Source organism: Gymnoscopelus microlampas, assembly GCF_963454915.1.
Source record: "Gymnoscopelus microlampas genome assembly, chromosome: 16".
Lineage (NCBI taxonomy): Eukaryota > Metazoa > Chordata > Actinopteri > Myctophiformes > Myctophidae > Gymnoscopelus > Gymnoscopelus microlampas.
Window position 1 is genome coordinate 8,966,416 of NC_139953.1, and position 21,423 is coordinate 8,987,838.

Genomic DNA, 21,423 nt, shown 5'->3' on the forward strand with positions numbered 1-21,423 from the left:
TCAGAACAAACGAAACAGAACGAAAATAAACGTATTTTCTGCGAAAGCTTTCCCCACAGCAGAAAACAGAAAATGCATTGATTTAGAGCCCTGAGGGACTCCGGTCAACGGGTTTAACCCATTAAGACCTGGAACGCATCTGTGGCACCGAGTGCCGCGCTATGAGCTTGTATATCTGCTATTTTTGAATAGCCAAAGAAATCTAAAGTGACACAGATGCGTTCCAGGTCTTAATGAGTGCCGCGCTATGAGCTTGTAGATCTGCTATTTTTGAAAAATCGTGACATTTTTTTTTTTTTTAAAACTGTTAGGATTTAAAAAACATTTTTATGAATCGCCTCAGGTCTTAAAGGGTTAAGTGGTGAAGTACAGTACTTAGAGTAAATGTACTTAGTTGCACTCCACCACTCCACGGAGCGGACGTCCATTGTGTTTATGAGCGTAGAGGGTTAGAAGTTTATCTGCGGTGTTATTCTCACTCGGGCCGAGTTATCGTCGTGACCTCGGGCCACACCCGTGGGTGGGTTAGCGCTGCTGGGACTGCAGGGAGGACTGCTCCGTCAGGTCCTGTCAAAACACACTTATCACCGGGAGAGGACAGACCCAACTGTTTCGACACTATTTGGCACGCAAAACGCTCATAACAGGCATACATCCGCACAAAAGACGTCAATAGTATGGACGCGCACATACACACAGGCATCGAGGGGACTTGCACATCGTTGCTGTCGGGCAGAAACCTCTCATCTCTTATTCTAAATGTTTGTGTTTTTTTTCGTAAATTAGGGTAATTATTACCCTACTTGATCATACTACAGTGTCACATAAAAGCATCATATTTTTGCTGTTTTCGAATTTGAAACCTGAAAAGTAACAGTTTTGGACGTATGAGGTTTCCACCTGAATATACACGTGCATCAAGGGGACTTGAATATACAATGCACGCACACACACACACACACACACACACACACACACACACACACACAGCTGGAGAAGGACAGTATGCATAATGTGACTTCCTGAGACATGTACTTGGGGACGATAAATTATGACAAGCTGACCTTTGAACCGAACGCTGACGTGGTTCGTGCAAAGGGCCACAATGGAAATAAGCTTTTGAGCTTTTTTTTTGTGTTTTATCCCTTCAACGGATACAGTATACTGTATATGTTAACATGCATGTTTGTCAATAAAAACATCAATAAATCAAAGGCCCGTCGGCGCACGCCGCAAGTACTGCACTTCCATCGAAAGCTCAGAAGTTTGATTTTTCAGTCAACAACTTTAAGGATGTTTTATTGAATCTGTTCTAAGCTTCCCTTTTATTTGCGGTTATGGATGGCTGACCTTGAAGAAGGGAAACGGGATGAAAGGAACGGCTAGAATGTGCAGTAAAATGGCAGGCACAGATCTGAATTACCCATGTGTCCACGTCTCAAACATTCAGCGCTTCGAAGAAAGACCACACCTTGCAGACGCGAGTTACCTCTTCTTTGATGAGTTACTGAAGAGTTAACCACTTCGACCCCACATGACCGGAGGCCCCCACGGACATTTTCCAGCTTGTTGTACATATAGATCTACCAGAATAAGGACGCTAGAGTTCAAGGGATTAACAAAGCAACACAGAAAGGAATGTGTTGCTATGTAAATGAATAGAGATATAAGATTGATAATCATCATAATCATGCACAGTACGTTGGAGCAGAGGAGTTACAGTATGACCAGATGTTGAACAGTTCAAATTCTTGCTGAGAAAGTGCATGCATCAATCGGTATGCACATTGCCTCAAAAGATTAAACAAAAAAACAAGAAAAGAAACACTTTAATAAGGTCCAGTGCTCAGCACTCACAACTAATTCATCCATGTGAGCCCCAAGGGCGTTGACATTATCAAACACGGATCAAATTATCCTTTTTAAAGACAATTAGAGTTGCAAAGTGTGAAGAGTGTGGGGGGGGACAGGACTCTACATGTTTCTCTAGGACTCTGGGGACATGAGAAGTGTGTGTCATTTCTAGGCTTTGAGTGTTTTAAGATGAGATGAAGGAGAGAAGAGGAGTGGCTGAGTCATCAACGCCACAAGTCAGCTGAACAGAACACCAACTGTTCTCACACACACACAGACACACACAAACGCAAACGCACACAGATTGATTGTACATATTCTCATACAAATACTCACACACACACCACTAATAGTCCATGAGCCAGAGCCCCAAAATTGAGCAATGATTATCGAAAGAGTGGGCAAAACCAAACCTATATTAAATTGTTCATAGGGTCAATACGAGTAAATAAATATATGATAACCTTTCCACAGGAGTAGCGTTTTCATGGTTATCACACATTTTGTTATTTTCCCCATGTACATGACAGGTGAAAAAATGACAAAATTTAAAAAAGAGTTATCATAATGAAACTTCCTGAGTTGATTACTTACATGAAGACAATGATTTATCATATTACAAGTTTTCTGAAATTGTATATTTAAATATGCAAATTAGGCATTAGGAAAATATGCCCACATTTGCATAACTTTCCAGAATCAACAAGCCAGAGTCAACATACTTATTTCATTTTGTTAAGATGTTGGAGTCAAAGGCTTTTAACGAGGGAATATTCAATATCTGGCTCAATTTTGGGGCTCTGGCTCATGGACTAAATGCCTAATTTGCATATTTAAATATACAATTTCAGAAAACTTGTAATACGATAAATCATTGTCTTCATGTAAGTAATCAACTCAGGAAGTTTCATTATGATAACTATTTTTTAAATGTTGTCATTTTTTCACCTGTCACGTACGTATGGGGAAAATAACAAAATGTGTGATAACCATGAAAAAGCTGCTCCTGTGGAAAGGTTATCATAATGTATTTACTCGTATTGACCCTATGAAGAATTTATTATAGGTATGGTTTTGCCCACTCTTTCGATAATGAAATCTTGTCTGGCTCATGGACTATAAATGGAAAAAGCTTAAATGAAACTTTTCCAGTTGCTAAGAGACAGATAATGAGCATATCGTTGCTGTCCGGCAGGAACCAGTTAACTAAATGTTTCTTCTTTTGCATTGTTTTCCATAAATCAGTGCTATTGAACACCCTTTACGTTTGTGTGTAGATTAAAACAATATTGAACCAATAAAAAGTATTAAAAAGTGCTTCTGACAAAACCAGCTAACCTCATTGGATCCTCAAACCTTCTGCTAAACCAGCTAACTCCAGCAAAGGGGGGTGGAGTTAGCTGGTTTAGCAGACTCCAGGCTCCACCCCCTTTTGACCTCCAACCTCATTGTGAGCTTGGAGGTCCATTCAGCTGTTCTTATCAACAAAACCTCCTAACTCCACTTTTGTTTATTTTTGTTTTGTTTTTTTCATTTCCTGAAAAATGAACATTTTGGAGGTAGCCGGTTCCTGCGGGACAGCAGAGATATAATCTTCATACATTAGGGCTGTACCCGGCTCAAGAATGTATGTGGCCAAATCAGATTTAGGATTTGTATGTGAATATTCAATGATTCCGTTTACATTATGACCAAATAGGAGGCTACAATTGAAAAGGGTTTCAGTGCTGTTTTAGAGCACATAACATGATTAAGTGCAACAGAGCCATTTGAAAAATGTTGGAGCATCTAAAAGCAATGAATCCGTTAAGAGAACTATAACATGATGGCAGACTGCTTATTTTAATTGACGGCAATCCATCAGACGGCAGACTCTGTGTGTAGGACCGCAGTTTTGTGTGGAAGAGAAAAGACCGAATTGGTGTTTACCCGATAATTGCACGGTCAACTTTTTATCAGAGCCACAGCTGCGTGCAGACGTCTTTTCTCTTGTAGCAGCGCTACTTTAGCCAGCATGAGATAATTAAACACTCAATTAACCCATTAACTCATTCACTGCCAGAACTTTTTTTTTTGCGTTTGCCCACTGCCAGAGATTTTTCATTGAAAAAAAAAAAGTACTCAGGAGCCGAGATACAGAAATTTAAGTTTTAAGTTAACAAGGAAGTGGATGGGAGTCTAGATCTTCGAAAAATCATATCTCCTTGGTCTTTGGGTCAAACTTGAAAAAAATAAAAATAAAATTGAAAAAAAAAACAAAAACGTCAGAGGCAGTGAATGAGTTAAGACCTGGAACGTATCAATGTCACTTTGGATTTCTTTGGCTATTCAAAAATAGCAGATATACAAGCTCATAGCGCCGCACAAGCTTGTAGATCTCCTAGTTTTTGAAAAATCTTGAAAAAAAAATGTTTAAATATTTTCCCAAAAACTTATGATTTAGTTTTTTTTAAAGAATCGCCTCAGGTCTTGACTCATTGAGTGCCATTCACGTGTTTCATCTGTTTTACCGCTATGGTGCAACGTGCCAATCACGTGTTTCACGTGTTTTTGAAAAGAATAGTAAAAAAAATACAGAACTCAAGATATCATTATCTGAAGATTTGCAGCTCCATCCACTCCTTGTTTAACTTAGAACTGAAAAAGGCTGTATCTCGCTTCCTAAGCACTTTTTGTTTTCTGTGAAAAAAAAAAAAAAATCAGACTGGCCAGAAATAGCCAGAAATAATTCTGGCACTCAGTGAGTTAATGGGTTAATGCTGCAGAGGTTCAAAGAATTTAACACATTTTCAAAGTGCGTACAATGTTTAAGTCACAGGAGCATGGTTTATGCTTTCATGGTGGCTTGGCTTAAACAGAAATCGGATTTCCTCTAAAACTTTCAGAATAAGAGCCTCTTGAAATACGATTAGTCAACACTGGTTTTATTTTGAAGTCCAATTACAGGAAGTAGACAGACCAACACATGACACCAGAGCTAGTAACTGACGCCATAAAAGTGAAGAAATGGCAAATAATTTGCGTCGACAAAGACCGCGTGATGTAAAAATCTTCAAACTACCAAATGTGAGCATCTTGGTGTGCATGCGCGTGGGTGTGTGCTTATTAGGGGAGAGGCACTTGCGTGTACATGATAAAGAGTGTGTGTGTGTGTGTGTGTGTGTGTGTGTGTGTGTGTGTGTGTGTGTGTGTGTGTGTGTGTGTGTGTGTGTGTGTGTGTGCATGTGCATGTGCATGTGCGTGCCTACAATATGGTGTTTCTGATCTGCATAATATAATGTCATGGTAAGAGGTATAGATTAAGCAAAATTAATGAGTTTTCTAATTAGAATTATCTGCACTTGGGAGCCTGCTCCCTCGAAGCACTGGAGAGTGGCAGAGTGCATCTAATTATACATGTACAGTACACAGTAATGTTCTTTTTATCCATTTGTAACGCAGTGAGTGTACACGTGTAAGCCATTGAACCTGATTCCAATTATACACTCTCTGCATCTCTACCCACTTAAACCCTATTGAGCTCCATTTAAAACCAGCCTATTTTAGATTTTATTTTCCTTTTGCTATTTTGGGAACATTTTGGATCAATGGAACCAATGTTCTGTAGTATACTTTAAGTTCTTATTTAAAACACTTAAAAAATACTTAAGTCTTTTTCTTTTTTGTTTGCATTAATATATTATCACTATTATTATCTTTTTAATATTAATGTTATATTATCATTTAAATCTAGCCTGGTAAACCCTCCCTCCGGAAATCTCATTTCCATTTGATTTCAGGAGTGAGTCTGGCATGATCGCCCATTCTGCAATATTGGCTGTGGGCTGGAGTTGGGCGGGAGTAATACCGTTGACTGACAAACCCTTCAGCCAATGATCGTTGTTCCCCTTCAGCCAATTGCAGTGCATTTTTACCACCTCCAGACTAATGTGACGCAACGGGACTTTTGAGATGGCCAATGCCCAAAATAGGTTGCCTTATTCGGATACATGCATGTCACTGCCCGCCCCTGCCGGCTCTCTGAATTTTTATTTTTAAATAGGCTCTGTCATGATTAATTGACCACATATATGAAGTTAAACAACTAAATTCTATCCAGACGATATCTTATAAGTAAATTCCGTGCCTCAAAAAATACGTTTGAGAGCGTTTTAAAACCGAAAGTAAGAAGTGAAGGCACTCGCACAAACAACAATGGCTGCCGTTCGTCTTTTGTCGGCTGCACTCAGGCTGCACTCGGCTTCATTCGGGCTCACTCGAACTCGCCACCTGATTGGCCAACTGTCGCTGTCAATCACAGAACGATGATCGACGACGCTGATAGGCTCGTCCATTTGGTGAAATGGCTACGCCCAGACAAGCCTTCAGGCCAGACTCACTCCTGAAATCAAATGGAAATGAGATTTCCGGAGGGAGGGTTTACCAGGCTAGGTTAAATCTTAGTGTTTTGCCAATTATTTGGATTACTAGAATCACGTAGAGTCACGTCCTACGACATGCCAAAAATAGGGACACCAGGGTCAAAGTGGTTAATTGAACACTGTAGGTTAGAGCAGAAGAGACGGTTGGTATAGCCTTACTTGTGGAAGCGTCCCTCGCGGTCTTCGTTGTCGGCGTAGAGGAACATCTTTAAGGCGTAGTTCTCGATGTGGGCGTTCCCCACCACCTCCTGACTGATGGAGTCATTGTCACCCAACTCCTTCTTCATCTGGACAACACACACACACACACACACACACACACACAGTTACAACACGGAACATAATGCACACACACACACACACAGACGCACACAGAGACTAGAGCTGCCACGATAATGACATTTTACATGACGATTAATTGTCACTCAAATAAGTGTGATTAGCGTTTCTGTCAATGGACATTGTGAAAATTATGAATACAATTTAATTTCTGCTTTTTGAGCTTGTAGATCTGCTGTTTCCACTATTTTTGAAAATGTTTGAAAATATGTTAATATTTGTAACATGGAAATGATTATGACAATTATGCAAAAATAACTGTGATTATCTCAAATAGCAGCGATTAGGTGATTATGCAATAAGTGTGACAGGCCTAAAAGAGACAGACGCAAACAAACAAAAAGCATAATGAATACAACTTACAATTTAGGCATTTAGCAGACTTAACTCATTCAGTGCCAGACTTATTTCTGGCTGTGTTGTCTCAGTGCCAGAGCCAAAAATTCATTGTAAAAAAAAAAGTGCTCAGGAGCCGAGATACAGCCTTTTTCAGTAAGAAGTTAAACAAAGAGTGAATGGAGCAGCACATTTTCAAATCATGATATCTTGGGTTCAGAACATTTTTTTAATGACGTCTTAGACATCACGTGGCGCTCAGGGCTTACATTATAAACTATAGAAACTGTAGGATACCAGGTCATTTAACATGCTATGTAAATTATTTTTTGACCTTTGCATAAGACTGCATGGTCGTCAAGGCTATAGGTCAGGTGCTACGATACCATCTTAATTAATACCTTCATCAATACAGGCGTTTAAAGAGCAAGACTTGAATAGTGATTTTTTTGGGGGGTTTTCCTTTTCTTTTTGTGGACAACATAGTGTACAAGTTCAATTAAAGGTAGGAACCTTTGTGAAAGAACCAATAAACCCCTGATGTATGTTTTTTTTTTTTCTCTTTCTTACTGAAAGAGAAAAACACTTATAAACTTGATTTTCTTGTCAGGCATAGAAAAAGAAAAAAGCTTAGAGTAAAACCTTGGCAGTACAGACAGAAAGAAGCATTTTGGCACAAAAAAATGAAATGCACTGTTCTGTCTTCCTCCTGTATACTGTAGCTCCACTCATCCTGACATCCTTTCAGTTTATTGCTTGTGCACGCACGCACGCGCACACACACACACACATACACACACACACACTTCGGTTGCTGACATGCATGTAGAGATAACCGCAGGCAGGGAAGCACGTATGAAACATGTATTTGTATTCTCCCACAGAGCCGACAATTGCATGGATTCACTGAATCCATGCAATTGTTTTATCTCTCTCTCTGATGCACCTTATTGCATGGATCAGTGAATCCATGCAATTGTCGCCTCCGTGGGAGAATACAAATACATGTTTCATACGGGTTTCCTTGCCTGCGGTTACATCTGCACAATGCATGTCAGCAACCGAAATGTGTGTGTGTGTGTGTGTGTGTGTGTGTGTGTGTGTGTGTGTGTGTGTGTGTGTGTGTGTGTGTGTGTGTGTGGCGATGCGACGCGTTGTGAGCTTGTAGATCTGCTATTTTCAAACATTTTTTAGTACTTTTACTTTTGGTACTTTAAGTATATTGTGATGCCAACACGTTTGTACTTTTACTCAAGTAAAATGTTGAACTCCGGACTTTTACTTGTAACAGAGTACTTTTACAATGCAGGCTTGATGCTTTTACTTAAGTAAAACATTTGAGTGCTTTTTCCGCCACTAGTTTAGACACGCATGCATCCAAACCACTCAACATCTCTCTCTCTCTCTCACACGCACACACACTCTCTGTGTGTGCCAGACAGCGAGTGTGTGGGCTCTCACACTCCCCAGGGGGTTCAATTACTCAAACAAAAAAAGCACCAGAGACAGTGGGGGAGAGAAGGGGAGCGAGGTGATTGGTCGCTGGTCAGTGTGTCCTCCGTCAGGAACCAACAAATCTCCATGTTCTCTCCAGCTCTCTGAGGCATCTCACTGTCTTTGCACCCCACCTCCCTCTTTCTCCATGCTTCTGTACTTTCTTTTCGTCTCTCTCTCTCTCTCTCTCTCTCTCTCTCCCCCCCCTCCCCCCCCCAAGGCGTCAGGTTTCTTGTAAAAACCACCACGGCAAAACGTACTGGCTCCCATTTTAACAGGTGGACCCTGTCTGAACTGCCTGAATGAACACACTGTTCAGAGCCTTTAATGAAACTGTGCGTGTGTGTATACACAATTTTAAATTCAAGGCCTTACTAGTGTGTATGCTTCCGCACACGCAGAGTGTGTGTGTGTGTGTGCGTGTGCGTGTGCGTGTGCGTGTGCGTGTGCGTGTGCGTGTGTGTGTGCGTGTGTGTGTGTGTGTGCGCGCGCCACACAGTTCATCTTGGCATTGAGGGTGCTAGAGTACCCTTGTAATAAAGGAGTGTGTGAATAGAACTCGGATTTCCAGGAACTTGTCCTTACACTGCTCTGTGTCTAGTGTGTGTGTGTGTGTGTGTGTGTGTGTGTGTGTGTGTGTGTGTGTGTGTGTACGCAGCTCATCTTGTCATTGAGGGTACCAGTGTAGTGTACCCTTGTAATAAAGGAGTGTGACTAGAACTCAGGTTTCTAGGAACTTGTCCTTACACTTCCTCAGGGCGAAATGAAGACCTTCCGAGATCAAAACATGTCGTCAAGGTGCACTGAAGCTGTTCTGGGAGCTCATGGTGGCCCAACACTTTACTGCGGTATTGACTAATCAAAGAACCTGTTTTAGAGAGGGAGTCATTCTGCCAGACAGTGTCCTTAATTAACCTACTGCTGGGTAGAAATATTAGGCTTTCAAATCCCCCAAAAACCTTTGATTTGAGCAGAAAATATTAACATTTAGCAAAACAAAAAATCTGCTGCATCATTTGACTGTCATATCCATCACTTGTCTCATCTAATAAGCTCATCCTCTCTTTCTCTCCCTTGCTGACTTTGTCTCAATTCATTATCATCTTGCCTGTTTATCCTCATTCTCAGAACTGGAGTCTAATTGCAGAGAACAACAAGAACTACCAATAAGGCTTGGTCAACTCCCAAAGTGTCGAGTGTTACACAAGACAATCAGCCAAGCATTTAGCTAAACAGCTATTTGTCTGGTGGCTCGTGGTAAAAAAAAAAAACTCCCAACCCTGTGGCCCATCAAATTAATTTCCTGCAGTGTGTGGGTGAGAGAAAAGATAGAGTTCCATCGGGGGATTCTCCCTGGCACCCTTACGTGTTGACTGTGGAAAAATAATTAACAAGTCCATCATGGATAGTGAAAATATGACACCCTCGACAAGGGAGTTAGGGAGAGGAACTATGAGTCCCACTGTGGTTTAAGTTTCCCTCACTGGCTCTGCTCACTGAGAGGAGATTGGGTTATGGTTACTTAATCCATTCGGTGCGGGGACGCATCTGTGTCACGTCAAGATTTCTTTGGCTATTCAAAAATAGCAGATACACAAGCTCATAGCGCGGCACTCGGTGCCGCGCTATGAGCTTGTAGATCTGCTATTTTTTGAAAAGTCGTGAAAATGTGTGCAAATCTTTGAATTGTATGTTCTTTAAAGCAAATTTGTAAATCTCAAACTGTTCACTTTAAAAATATATATATTTACAATTCAGAATTTTAAAAAAAATAGCAGATCTACAGTACGAGCTCGAGTGCTATGAGCTTGCATATCTGCTATTTTTGAATAGCCAAAGAAAACTAAAATGACACGGATTGAATGGCTTAACAGAGGCACATGATGCGCACACGCACACACACACACACACACAGTCCTAAAGCTCTCGCACGCTTAAGGCTATGCAATATACACACATGCAAGTATACACACACACACACACACACACACATACTTCAAAGGGTCGGATGTGTTGACTGCTGGGAACAGATTAGTGCATGCATGCTACGGAGAGGAGAGGAGAGGAGAGGAGAGGAGAGGAGAGGAGAGGAGAGGAAGACATCCTGAGAGTGTGACAGTAATGATACTCTCTGGAGCTCCTGTAAAAAACCTGCCTCAAGGGGACAGCTGTGTGTGCGTGCGTGTATCTCTGTGTGTGTGTGTGTGTGTGTGTGTGTGTGTGTGTGTGTGTGTGTGTGTGTGTGTGTGTGCGCGTGTGCGTGTGCGTGTGTGTGTGTGTGTGTGTGTCTGTCTTTGCATATTTCCATCTGTGTCCCGGGAGTCGTCTAATTGGCTCTGGTCTATCTATAAAAAGGAGTCAAACATGGCCGTGGGGTCCCAACTGGTTCATTCACTGCTCCTTACTGCTCGTCATGATTGTACCAAAGGCTCATTGGTTTGCCCCAGCCACTGCCACTTTAACTTTTTCACCAGAAGAATGCTGTGGCTTCTCCTTTGTTGCAAGTTATCAGTTTGTGTTCGAACAAGTTAAAGCCTCGGTAGTGAATGCTCCAGTGAATAAAGGCATACCAATTCCAACAAAGCCTTTAAACTTGCCATGGACGGTGTACTGCTTTCCTCCAGGACAATGAGGAGAGAATAGAATACTTGTGATGAATTTAATGCACAAAGCCGCGTTGAGGCTGAGCAAAACTTTAAAGCACAAACTTTGTATTTCTCCAACAGCATTGTGTGATCCTTTCTCATCTCCTTCAATTTAAAAAAAAGTTTTTAAAACTTTTAAAAGTGGAGCAAAAAAAGTGAGCTGTGAGGGGATTGAATAACCTCCTTTAGAAAGATCTGGTAACGGTCTCAATAAACATGATGCACACGTATATGGATTCATTAAAAGCCAGAAAACATGAGATTCGGGCTAAAAGAACATCACAGAACTTTTATCAATTAACTTTCACTACTCTGCATATTATATATAAAAAGAAGGTCTCATCCCAATCCGTTACAGACTATACACTTTCTTGACCGGGGTTCCCCAGGGCTCTATACTCAGTTCACTCCTTTTTTCCTGCACACCAAAACTCTTTGCAGAAAAGAAAAAAAAAGAGCTCATCTACAATCTCACAGCACGTGTGGAGGTTCCCATTTTATGACATGCCCAGAATAGGGACGCTAGGATTCAGTCGTGTAGTTAAAGTGCAGTCCATACTCATTCCAATGTCCGACCTTTTCTCTTGGTGCCATTCCAAACTTCGAATGGGCGGTTTCAGAACTTGCACCTCCCAATATCCTGACCAACTCTCCGAACTATAGTTCGGAAAGCCTGTCCTAACCCCGACGTCGAAAGGAGTATGTATTGCGCTTAAGCCGCATTGAATGTTTTTGTTTGCTTAGTTTTAAGCTTTTTAACTAGTTATTCTCTTAAGAAAGTTGTTCGTTTTGTTCTGTTCTTATAAAGCGACTTTGAGTACCGATATAAATTGGATGTATTATTATATTATTATTACGATCATGTCCTAATCGTTCTGGCCAGCTGAAGCGTCACCTCTTCTCCTCATAATATGTCCCTGTCTCATAATATGTCCCTGTCCCTCAGCTCTTCCTCCGACGTCTTCTCCTAGGTTTGGCTCTTCCATGTGGCACCTGGCCAGCAGAAGTAGCCTTGCTTAAGAAACACTTATGCGTACGTGAAATTAACTAGATTAGTGGTTCTCAAAGTAAGGTTCAGGGACCTTCAGGGTTCCCCTTGAGGGGGTTCCAAATAGACACGTACAGGTCTGTAACTCTCTTGTTATGGGAGGGGACCTTGAACTTGATTGAAACGTTTGAGAACCATTGAGCTAAGTCATAATAGGCTCTATGCACAGCAGCCATATTGGGAATGAATTGGGCCCCTTCCGTACTTCCTTCACAGGTGTTACCAATGATACTAATGAAGGCTCTGTTCCATTCTGGTCAGGGTGCTGATATTGTGCATGTTGGCTCACTAGAAACACTCCATTTTGGTTCCATTTTGGTTCCCAAATGGCCCCTTGTGTGTAACTCTGAGAGTGTAAAAATGTAACCAAATGGACCCGTCCATTTGGTTACATTTTTACACTCTCAGAGTTATGGGGGTCCTTGAAAATAAGACAACTACTGTGCCACACTAAATGGAACAGAGCCTTAATTAGTATTATTGGCAACACCTGTGAAGGAAGTAAGTAAAGGGCCCAATTCATTCCCAATATGGCTGCTGTGCATAGAGCCTATTGGTGAGGTAGCTATCGTCTCTGTTCTTTCATAGTATGTGCGGTAGATGATATAGGGTATCTTGACTGACGGGGCAGGGATTTGCAAAACAATGGTGTGTCTCTGGAGAAGAAAAAAAAATGCGTCAGCGTTATGCATGCTTACTCACGATGAGTAGGCATGATTCTTAAATTAATAGATTTCCCGCTATCCCTAGCATGCGCACACACACGCGCGCGCGCGCGCACACACACACACACAGATTATTCTACTTGAGTGATTTTAAGCCACTCTGGATGAGAGCATCAGTTTAATGTCTAAGATGCAAAGGCAGCTGGACAGATGGCTAGACTCACAGTAAAGTGTGCTGTGTTGTCCGTGCATATGAATTAAAGGTACCAGAAGGACTTCGGAGTGCTGGCTATTGCTTTATTTACTGTGAATCTTTGTGAGCCGTGCACCCGCAAACTGCACCGTACACAGACTGAGAGTGCTCGTTATTATTTTCTACAGATGGCTAGACTGCCTCAAGATGTACTCAAGCACCAGTGACTTGGTGAAATGTGGATATATGCTCCATGGCTCAGTTTAGACACCCATTCAGTGACACACAGGGCTAAAATGGTCTGTATTTATCATGGGGTCTGATGGCCTTGAATGTGTATAAAAACTAAAGTCTACATTTTCTGAAGATAATCACATGACGACTGACTTTTCATGACTCCATAATTATTGATTTGTGGATGGTTTGTAGGTCTGCTATTTTTTTTTGCCACTTAATCAATTCTATTTGGTTGACTGGGGTCCCCCCAGGGGTCTGTATTTGGCCCACTGGTTTTTCCCTCTACACCAAGCTTTTTTTCACTCTACATCAAGCTTGCAGATCTGCTATTTTCAACAAAGGTTCGCCTATAGGGACACTAGGGTTCATGTGGTTAATGGTTAAAGCCAGTGTAACACAAACATACAGTATTAGCAATTATGTAGTATAGGTTGTCTCTTGTTGATAAAATATTCCTTTCAGCTTGTGCTTTAATCTTGGTACAGTAGGTAAATGAGGCAGATTGTGGGATGGTGACAGGCAGCCACAGAAACACAGACACAAGAGTTTGTAATTTGCTTCTAAAGGGTCAATGGTTCCATTTGTACACTCTCTTAGTTACCGACCCTTAACTCATTCACTGCCAGACTTATTGCTGGCCGCGTTTGCCCACTGCCAGAGATTTTTCATTGAAAAAAAAAAAGTACTCAGGAGCTGAGATACAGAATTTTTAAGCTTTAAGTTAACAAGGAAGTGGATGGGAGTCTTTTCCTTCGAAAAATCATATCTCCTTGGTCTTTGGGTCAAAAAAATAATAATAATAAAAAAAATATATATATATATATATATATATTTTTTTATTAATAATTACGTTTTTTACGTCTGTGGCAGGTTTGGTAAACGGGAATAATTACGTTTATTACAGTCAGTGGCAGTGAATGAGTTAAGGGTCCATTTGTACTAACTCTTTTTCATTTATCTTTTATTTTACTGTGTGGCTAAGAGCAAGGCAGGAAATCGGTAAATACGTTTAGCATAGTTTTTCGGTTATTACTCTAAACCCCTTGTATAGATGTACATGGGATTTACCCCCCAACTTCTCCAATAAAAGCCTGACATTTTCTGACCACCGTTGTCTACAGCTACAGACTTTTAGAAAAAGACATGGCTCAGTAGAACTCCTGTTTATATTTAAATAATGGATATTTTTCTTCTTTGTTTTATTCATGAAGAAAGCACTTTGTTTTCCAATGAATGCTGACTTTCTCGCCCCTATTTTTTGGATTCAGATTCAGAACAAAACATACTGGCAGCTTTGTGTGACTGTGAGCTCGTTAACGTCGTATTTGTGTCCTGTGGTGTTTGACAATGTGTTTATCTTATCTAGCTTGTCATTGATTTTACCCCCACTGCAGTGAAGCCACAGGCACGTTCAAAAATAAAGTTTATTTTCATTTCAAACGTATTTTCCCAGCAGCATGCCTTGAGGCTTAATGTTTTTCTTTTTCTTCATTTCATTGAGCACTATTTAAAGCACTTGAACTAAGTGTGCTCCTGATGATCACCCAGGGGAATCCTGAGATTGGTGAAGCAATCGGAGGACGCGGCTGCTCCGGGCGCCTGGGTTTGGATCCGCCCTTCGAGACCATGGATTGCTCTCGTTCTCTCAGTCTAGACTCTGACTGACATGTCTTATTTTGAGTCAATCAGCCACAGGGGACAAGTGGTGATGAGCCTGGTCCCTCTCCTGCTGTGCTCCTAATCCCAAAGGATCTCTCTCTCTCTCTCTCTCTCTCTCTCTCTCTCTCTCTCTCTCTCTCTCTCTCTCTCTCTCTCTCTCTCTCTCTCTCTCTCTCTCTCTCTCTCTCTCTCTCTCTCTCTCTCTCTCTCTCTCTCTCTCTCTCTCTCTCTCTCTCTCTCTCTCTCTCTCTCTCTCTCTCATATGAATTGATAAAGAGGCCTTGACTAGACACTGTATACATGCTCACTATGGCTGCAACTATTGATTATCTTCTTATCGGTTATTGTATAGATTCATGAATTGAATAATCACGATGCTTGAGAGAAGCTAATTGTCTGAAAAGAGGAAGTGTGTGTGTAACGAGTTGGTAGCTGGAGGGAAACCCCTGCCCCCGAGAAAGGTCATGACCTTTCTGCCTCACTGCAAACACAATAGGCAAATGCCAAGGCTTTTAGAGAGCCTGGTGATATGACTCTGTGTGTGTGTGTGTGTGTGTGTGTGTGTGTGTGTGTGTGTGTGTGTGTGTGTGTGTGTGTGTGTGTGTGTGTGTGTGTGTGTGCGCGCGCGCGCAGGCCTGTAGGGGCGTTCCACTAGGGATTAAAAAGATATATTGATTGACTATTGTACTGACTGACTGACTGACTGACTGACTGACTGTCACTCACACAAGAATATGAGTTTATTTTATTTTTTTCAAAGATATATTTTTGGCCTTTTCTGCCTTTATTTAATAGTATACAGTAGACTGACAGGAAATGGGGAGAGAGAGATATGGGGAGTGACATGCAGCAAAGGTCGTCGAACCTGTGACACACGTGCCCGGACCGCTACGCCAGCCGTCCGGGACAGAATTAAGTTAACTTAAGTTCATTTTGGATGCTTGGCTTGGTGTTAATAGTAATACTTGGTATTGCAAAATGTACAATTTACGGATTGAACGTGACGCAACTAGCAACTACCTTGGTCTGGTTGTTCCGAAGCTTCTATTGCGCTGCCACAGTCTGTACAGAAGTTAATAAGGCATGTTAGGAAGTAAGCAGCCTTGGGAACCAAACGGTTTCAAGAGGTCAGGAGCCTCTGTCCTGCTTCCTTATAGAGTTAGGCAGCTTGATGTAAATGTACAGTATTGTATGTCAAAGGGACTTACCCCTGATCCAACCCTAGATGCTGCGTGCCAAGCAGGGAGAGGCACTGTGGATATCCACGTTTTAATAGTCGTTGGTATATGACTCTGCCGGGGATTGAACCCCCCCGACCTCGTCCCAGTCAAGGCTGGGAGGTCTTCCCAGTCTCGGGGCAGACAGTCTAAACCACGAGGCCACCGAGCCTGCTATGTCAGTAGCAAAGAAAATAATTCTCAAGGAATGGAATTGGCTTCCAATTTCGTCAGATGATTTAGGGCAGGGGTCTTCAACAAGGGGGTCCGGGACCCCTAGGGGGTCCTCAGAGAGATACTGCAGTGGGGCTGCCAAATGTGTGTGTATTTTGACTTTTGTATTTCTACATTAACCACTTGAACCCTCGCATCCCTATTCTGGGAGGAACATTAGCCGGAAGTAGGCGATCTGCTATTTTCGGCGAAGGTTCGATGAGGTTTGGTGTGCAGGGGAAAAAAGAGCAGACCAAGTACCGAGCCAAATGTCAGGTGTTGAGGGTTTACTGTAAGTGGTTAAAGGGATAGTTCCCCCCCAAAATGACTTTTTTTTCTCCTATCGATTAGTCACTCCACGGAGACTTGAATTCATGGATATTTCTTAGCTTTTGTCGCATTCCTAAGCCAATAATTTGATGACCGGCAGCGGTTCCGGTAGGACACACAAGGAGTCACCTTTGTGTCTCCTACCGGAACCGCTGCCCACCGGACCGCTGGTCATCAAATTATGTTTCTACTGTTCTTAAAATTCTGTCAGTAATTTCTTTGTACATTTCAGTTATTTGTCAAATCTGCCCTGTGCAATTTTTGATTACGAAGCCTAAAAAGGCAAACAGAACTTAAATTCCTATCCATATGTTCCAATGTTCAATCAATGCCAAACACACAATTCAATCGTTAATCGCAATTATTTGTGTGACAATTAATGGTCAACTTAAATGTGTAATCGTGACAGCCCAAGAATAGGGATGTACTTCTGTTGTATGTACTGTGACGGCCCCCTGGGACCTTGGCTATATGGTTCTGTGTGTGCCTAATCAGATTCTATAGGCTCTATGCACAGCAGAAAAGAAATTGGAAAGAAATTGGGCTTCTTCTTACTTCCTTCACAGGTGTTACCAATGATACTAATGAAGGCTCTGTTCCATTCTGGTCAGGGTGCATGTTGGCTCACTGGAAACACTCCATTTTGGTTCCCAAATGGCCCCTTATGGTGGGTGTGTAACTCTGAGAGTGTACAAATGGAACCAAATGGACCCGTAATGGAACCATTTGGTTCCATTTGTACACTCTCAGAGTTATGGGGGTCCTTTAAAATAAGACAGCCATGCCACACTAAATGAAACAGAGCCTTAATTAGTATTATTGGTAACACCTGTGAAGGAAGTAAGGATGGGGCCCAATTCATTCCCAATATGGCTGCTGTGCATAGAGCCTATTGCAGTGCTGGTTTGGAGGGTGGAGTCGGAGATGATCAGTGGAAGGGGAGACACCTGGCCATTGTCTCCTCAGGCACTATAAAAGACCTGACCTACAATGTTCTGTCTCTTCAGTCCTCCTCCACACCGAAGAGACACCTTTGCTTATGTTGCCTTTATTTTATCCTTAGTTGAAGTAGTAGGCAGCAGTTTTCCTGCCTTTATGATTTGGAAACTCAATGCATTGCTTTTGGCCTATACCTCCGTGTTGTTTCCCCTTTTTTTGTTATGGCCTTGGAGCCAGTACTACTTCCTGTGGAAGCTGGAAGTATATAATGGGGGATGTGTTTGTGGGTTTGTTTGTAGATGTCTTTGTTTGTGTGATGAAAAAAAAGACTGGTAAATGTCAAGGTAAAGCAAAGGTAAAAGTGATTATTTTGTGTCCATCATCATGTTCAATCAATTGTCTGATTCCTATTTAAAGGCACTGTCATTTCCATTCCCTGCCATGCCTTTAATGACATATAGGCACCGCAGGGATTCGTTATTTTCCTCCCAAATGGAAGACACGAAAAAAGAAAAACCTAGTCTGCCTACATACTATGTTATTTGTTTTTCCATCACAAGCTGTCTGCAAATCAAGTTCCCCCCGGACAGGAAGATAAAGGGATGAACGGAAGGGAAATGGAAAGAAAATGAATTTAAATGCAGCTCACCGACTCAAGCTGGTCCATGAGTTTGACCAGGAACTTTCTGCATTCTGGTGATTTACTGTCCAGCTTCATTCCCGTTTGCATCGCATACAGACGACCTGCAGAGGAGAGGAGATGAGTTTAGACAAGTGGTTCTCAACCAGTGGTCCTTGAGGGGGTTCCAGGTGGTCCCCAGCTAAATGATGGAGAGTTGGTGACCAAATGGACCCTTACTTATAGATGTTTAACTCTTGAGAGTGTAAAATAAAACCAAATGGACCCTTACGGGTCCATTTGGTTTCATTTTACGCTCTCAAGAGTTAAATTATTGTTAAACACCTGCATTACTTAAAGGTATTGTAGGCAACATTAAGCCTAAATTTAAAAAAATATTTATATATATATATTTTGCATTTTTTCCCCTCTATCAGCCACTATATAATGATGCTGGGGTGTTTTCCTGCATTGAAACACAGTCCTCTTTCTGAAATCCGTATTTTCCCTAATGTTTATGTTTGTCCGGGACGTAAATTAACGCACGCATGTGCGCATCCGTGTCCGTGTGACTTTATGGAAGTCTATCGAAGCATCACCCCCTGGTGGCCGGGGGAACAAACTGCACAAACATAAACAATACAGGGAAAATACGTTTTTCAGAAAGAGGACTGTGTTTCAATGCAGGAAAACACCCCAGCATCATTATATAGTGGCTGATAGAGGTGAAAAAATGCAAAATATATATATATACATATTTTTTTTAATTTAGGCTTAATGTTGCCTACAATACCTTTAATTTACAAGAAGTCTACACAATTAGAGGATGTAGAAGAATTGTTATTTTGATCAACATTTTCCTGTTACCTCTCCAATGGTACCAACATCAATACAGCATGGAATTGTGGATAAAATCTTCTCCAACGATAACAAAATATTCGAAGTTTTGGGTCTGAGCGGCTAAATCTCATCAAATGGTAGTCCGTGGCTCAAATGCAGAATAACTAATGGTCCTTGATATGAAAAAGGTTGAAAACCACTGTTTTTTTAGACTATTAAAACGCATCCATGTCACTTTAGATTTTAGCAATATAGCAACATAAGTTTTTCAGAAAACTCTTAGGATTTAGAAGAGTGTTTCTAAAAAATTGCAGATATACAAGCTCGCCTGCCATTATCTTTTACATTTTTGAAAAATCTTGTAAGTGTTTTTTTTTTTTTACACAAATCTTCTCTTCTGGGGGTGTCCCTGTCACAAAACATTTTCGGATGGGGGGTCCGCGGCCAAATACATATCATTTTGGGGGTCCTTGGCACTAAAAAGTTTGAGAACTACTGATTTAGAAGGCATTAAGTAGAATCGAACTCAGGTCTTAATGGGCTAAGAGCCCAGAATAAAACATAACTTCACTCAATAAGGCAATTAATAGTGTATTTATCCCCCTCCAGAAGAATCCTGCCACAAGGCTCATTAAGACATCATGCATCATGTTTCACCAGCAGCACAATCAATGACGACCGCTAAGAAAGCAACATAAAATACTTTAATAAATTAATTTAAAATCATTAAAAAATTAAAAGGTTCAAGAGGACTCTGACAAGCTAATGTCACGTCTTACTTTTTCTCTCTGATCGATTTGCAAAGAGAAAAACACACACACACACACACAGTCAAGTCGAAGAAATGAGTTGGCGCACCGTACATGTATGCACAACATGGGCATACAGGGCAGCTGCTCTGCCAAAACTCCAAATCCCACAATCCCACACCTGTCAATTACCGCAGCGGAGAGTTTCCACTGGAGAGACCTTTCAGCTAAATCTACAGCTGGAAGACCAAGTTTAGAGCCAAGGGCCTGGAAGGAAGACTGACTGACTGACTGACTGACTGAAATACTGTTAAGTAAAAGTTCGGAATTCAAAATGTACTTGAATAAAAGTAGAAAAGTATTGGTATATGTCTGTGATATGATATATGACTGATAGATAGCATTCTGAGTTGCTTATAAGGGCGCGTGGCACGTTGGCATCTGAGCAATCCATCTTGTGTGTATTTAATTTTTATTTAATTTTTAATTGTCTTTCTGTCTGTCTTTTGATGTGAACATTTCTTTCTAAATTATATTTATTATTTATTTTCTGTTACATTTTCATTATCTGTGTCGAATCTAATTCATGTTTTGTTTTTTTTGTCCGGTACTTTTCTTTGTTCCAATGCATTTGATAACAGATTTTTTTTGTCTTTATTTTTTTTTTAAAAGGAAAAATGTGACAGCAATAACAATAAGGGGGGAGGGATGGGAAAAGGGAGAAAATGGAAAAATGCAAATTGTTTACCTAATTTCATGTAAAAACTGTGAAAATAATTAAAATATTTGTTAAAAAAAAAATGTACTTAAAGTATCAAAAGTAGAAAGTACTCATTATGCATTTCACAGGTTTCAAATGTATAAAATGCATTAAATATATATAACATGAAAATAGCAGATCTACAAGTTTGTAGATTGGCTATTTTCAAATAGCCAAAGTTTAAATAGGGTTAATGTATGTTTTGTAATAATAATGTAAAACTACAAAGTAACTAAAGTTTTCAAATAATTGTAGCGGCGTAAAAGTACAATATTTGCCTCTGAGATGTAGTGGAGTAGAAGTAAAAGTATTGAAAATTGGAAATACAAATAAAGTAAAAGTACCTCAGAATTGTACTTGAGTACAGTACTTGAGTAAATGTAATTAGTTACTTTCCACCACTGCTGACTGACTGACTGACTGGCTGAGGACAGAGCTGAGTGAGGAGCAATGAATAAATATGCTGAATTGGATACGAAAGTTAATGCTAATGAATTTGCTAACACATAAGAGCTTAAAGCTTTTATAGGGTACAGCAGTGGCGCCTGTGGCGGCCAATTTGTGGTTCCATAAGTCGAAAGCCCATTCATTTTTCCCATAGAGATTTCCAAAAATATTTATATAAATTATTTTAAGCCTGGGATCAAGCCATCCAGGCTCCTGGTGAATCATGACCATAAAACTTGATTATGAATTATGTGAAAATTTGATTATGTGAAGAAAAAAGAAATTTAACATTAAATTATATGATAATATATATTTAAAATACCCTTTGTTTTACGGTTTTCAAATATGTAGTCATGAATCACCAGGAGCCTGGATGGCTTGGTTCTAGGCTCAAAATTATTCATATAAATATTTTTGG

General features: G+C 40.8%; 1 protein-coding gene across 1 annotated transcript in view; it reads right to left on the reverse strand.

Annotated features, from left to right (window-relative positions):
• vta1 (vesicle (multivesicular body) trafficking 1) overlaps positions 1-21,423 on the reverse strand; it is a 131,833-nt gene that overhangs the window by 75,483 nt on the left and 34,927 nt on the right. The window contains exons 2-3 of the mRNA XM_084082502.1: positions 18,240-18,334; positions 6,435-6,562 (exon numbers count right to left, since the gene is read on the reverse strand). Of these exons, the coding sequence (XP_083938628.1) occupies positions 6,435-6,562; positions 18,240-18,334 (223 nt within the window). The remainder of the gene's footprint in view (positions 1-6,434; positions 6,563-18,239; positions 18,335-21,423) is intronic.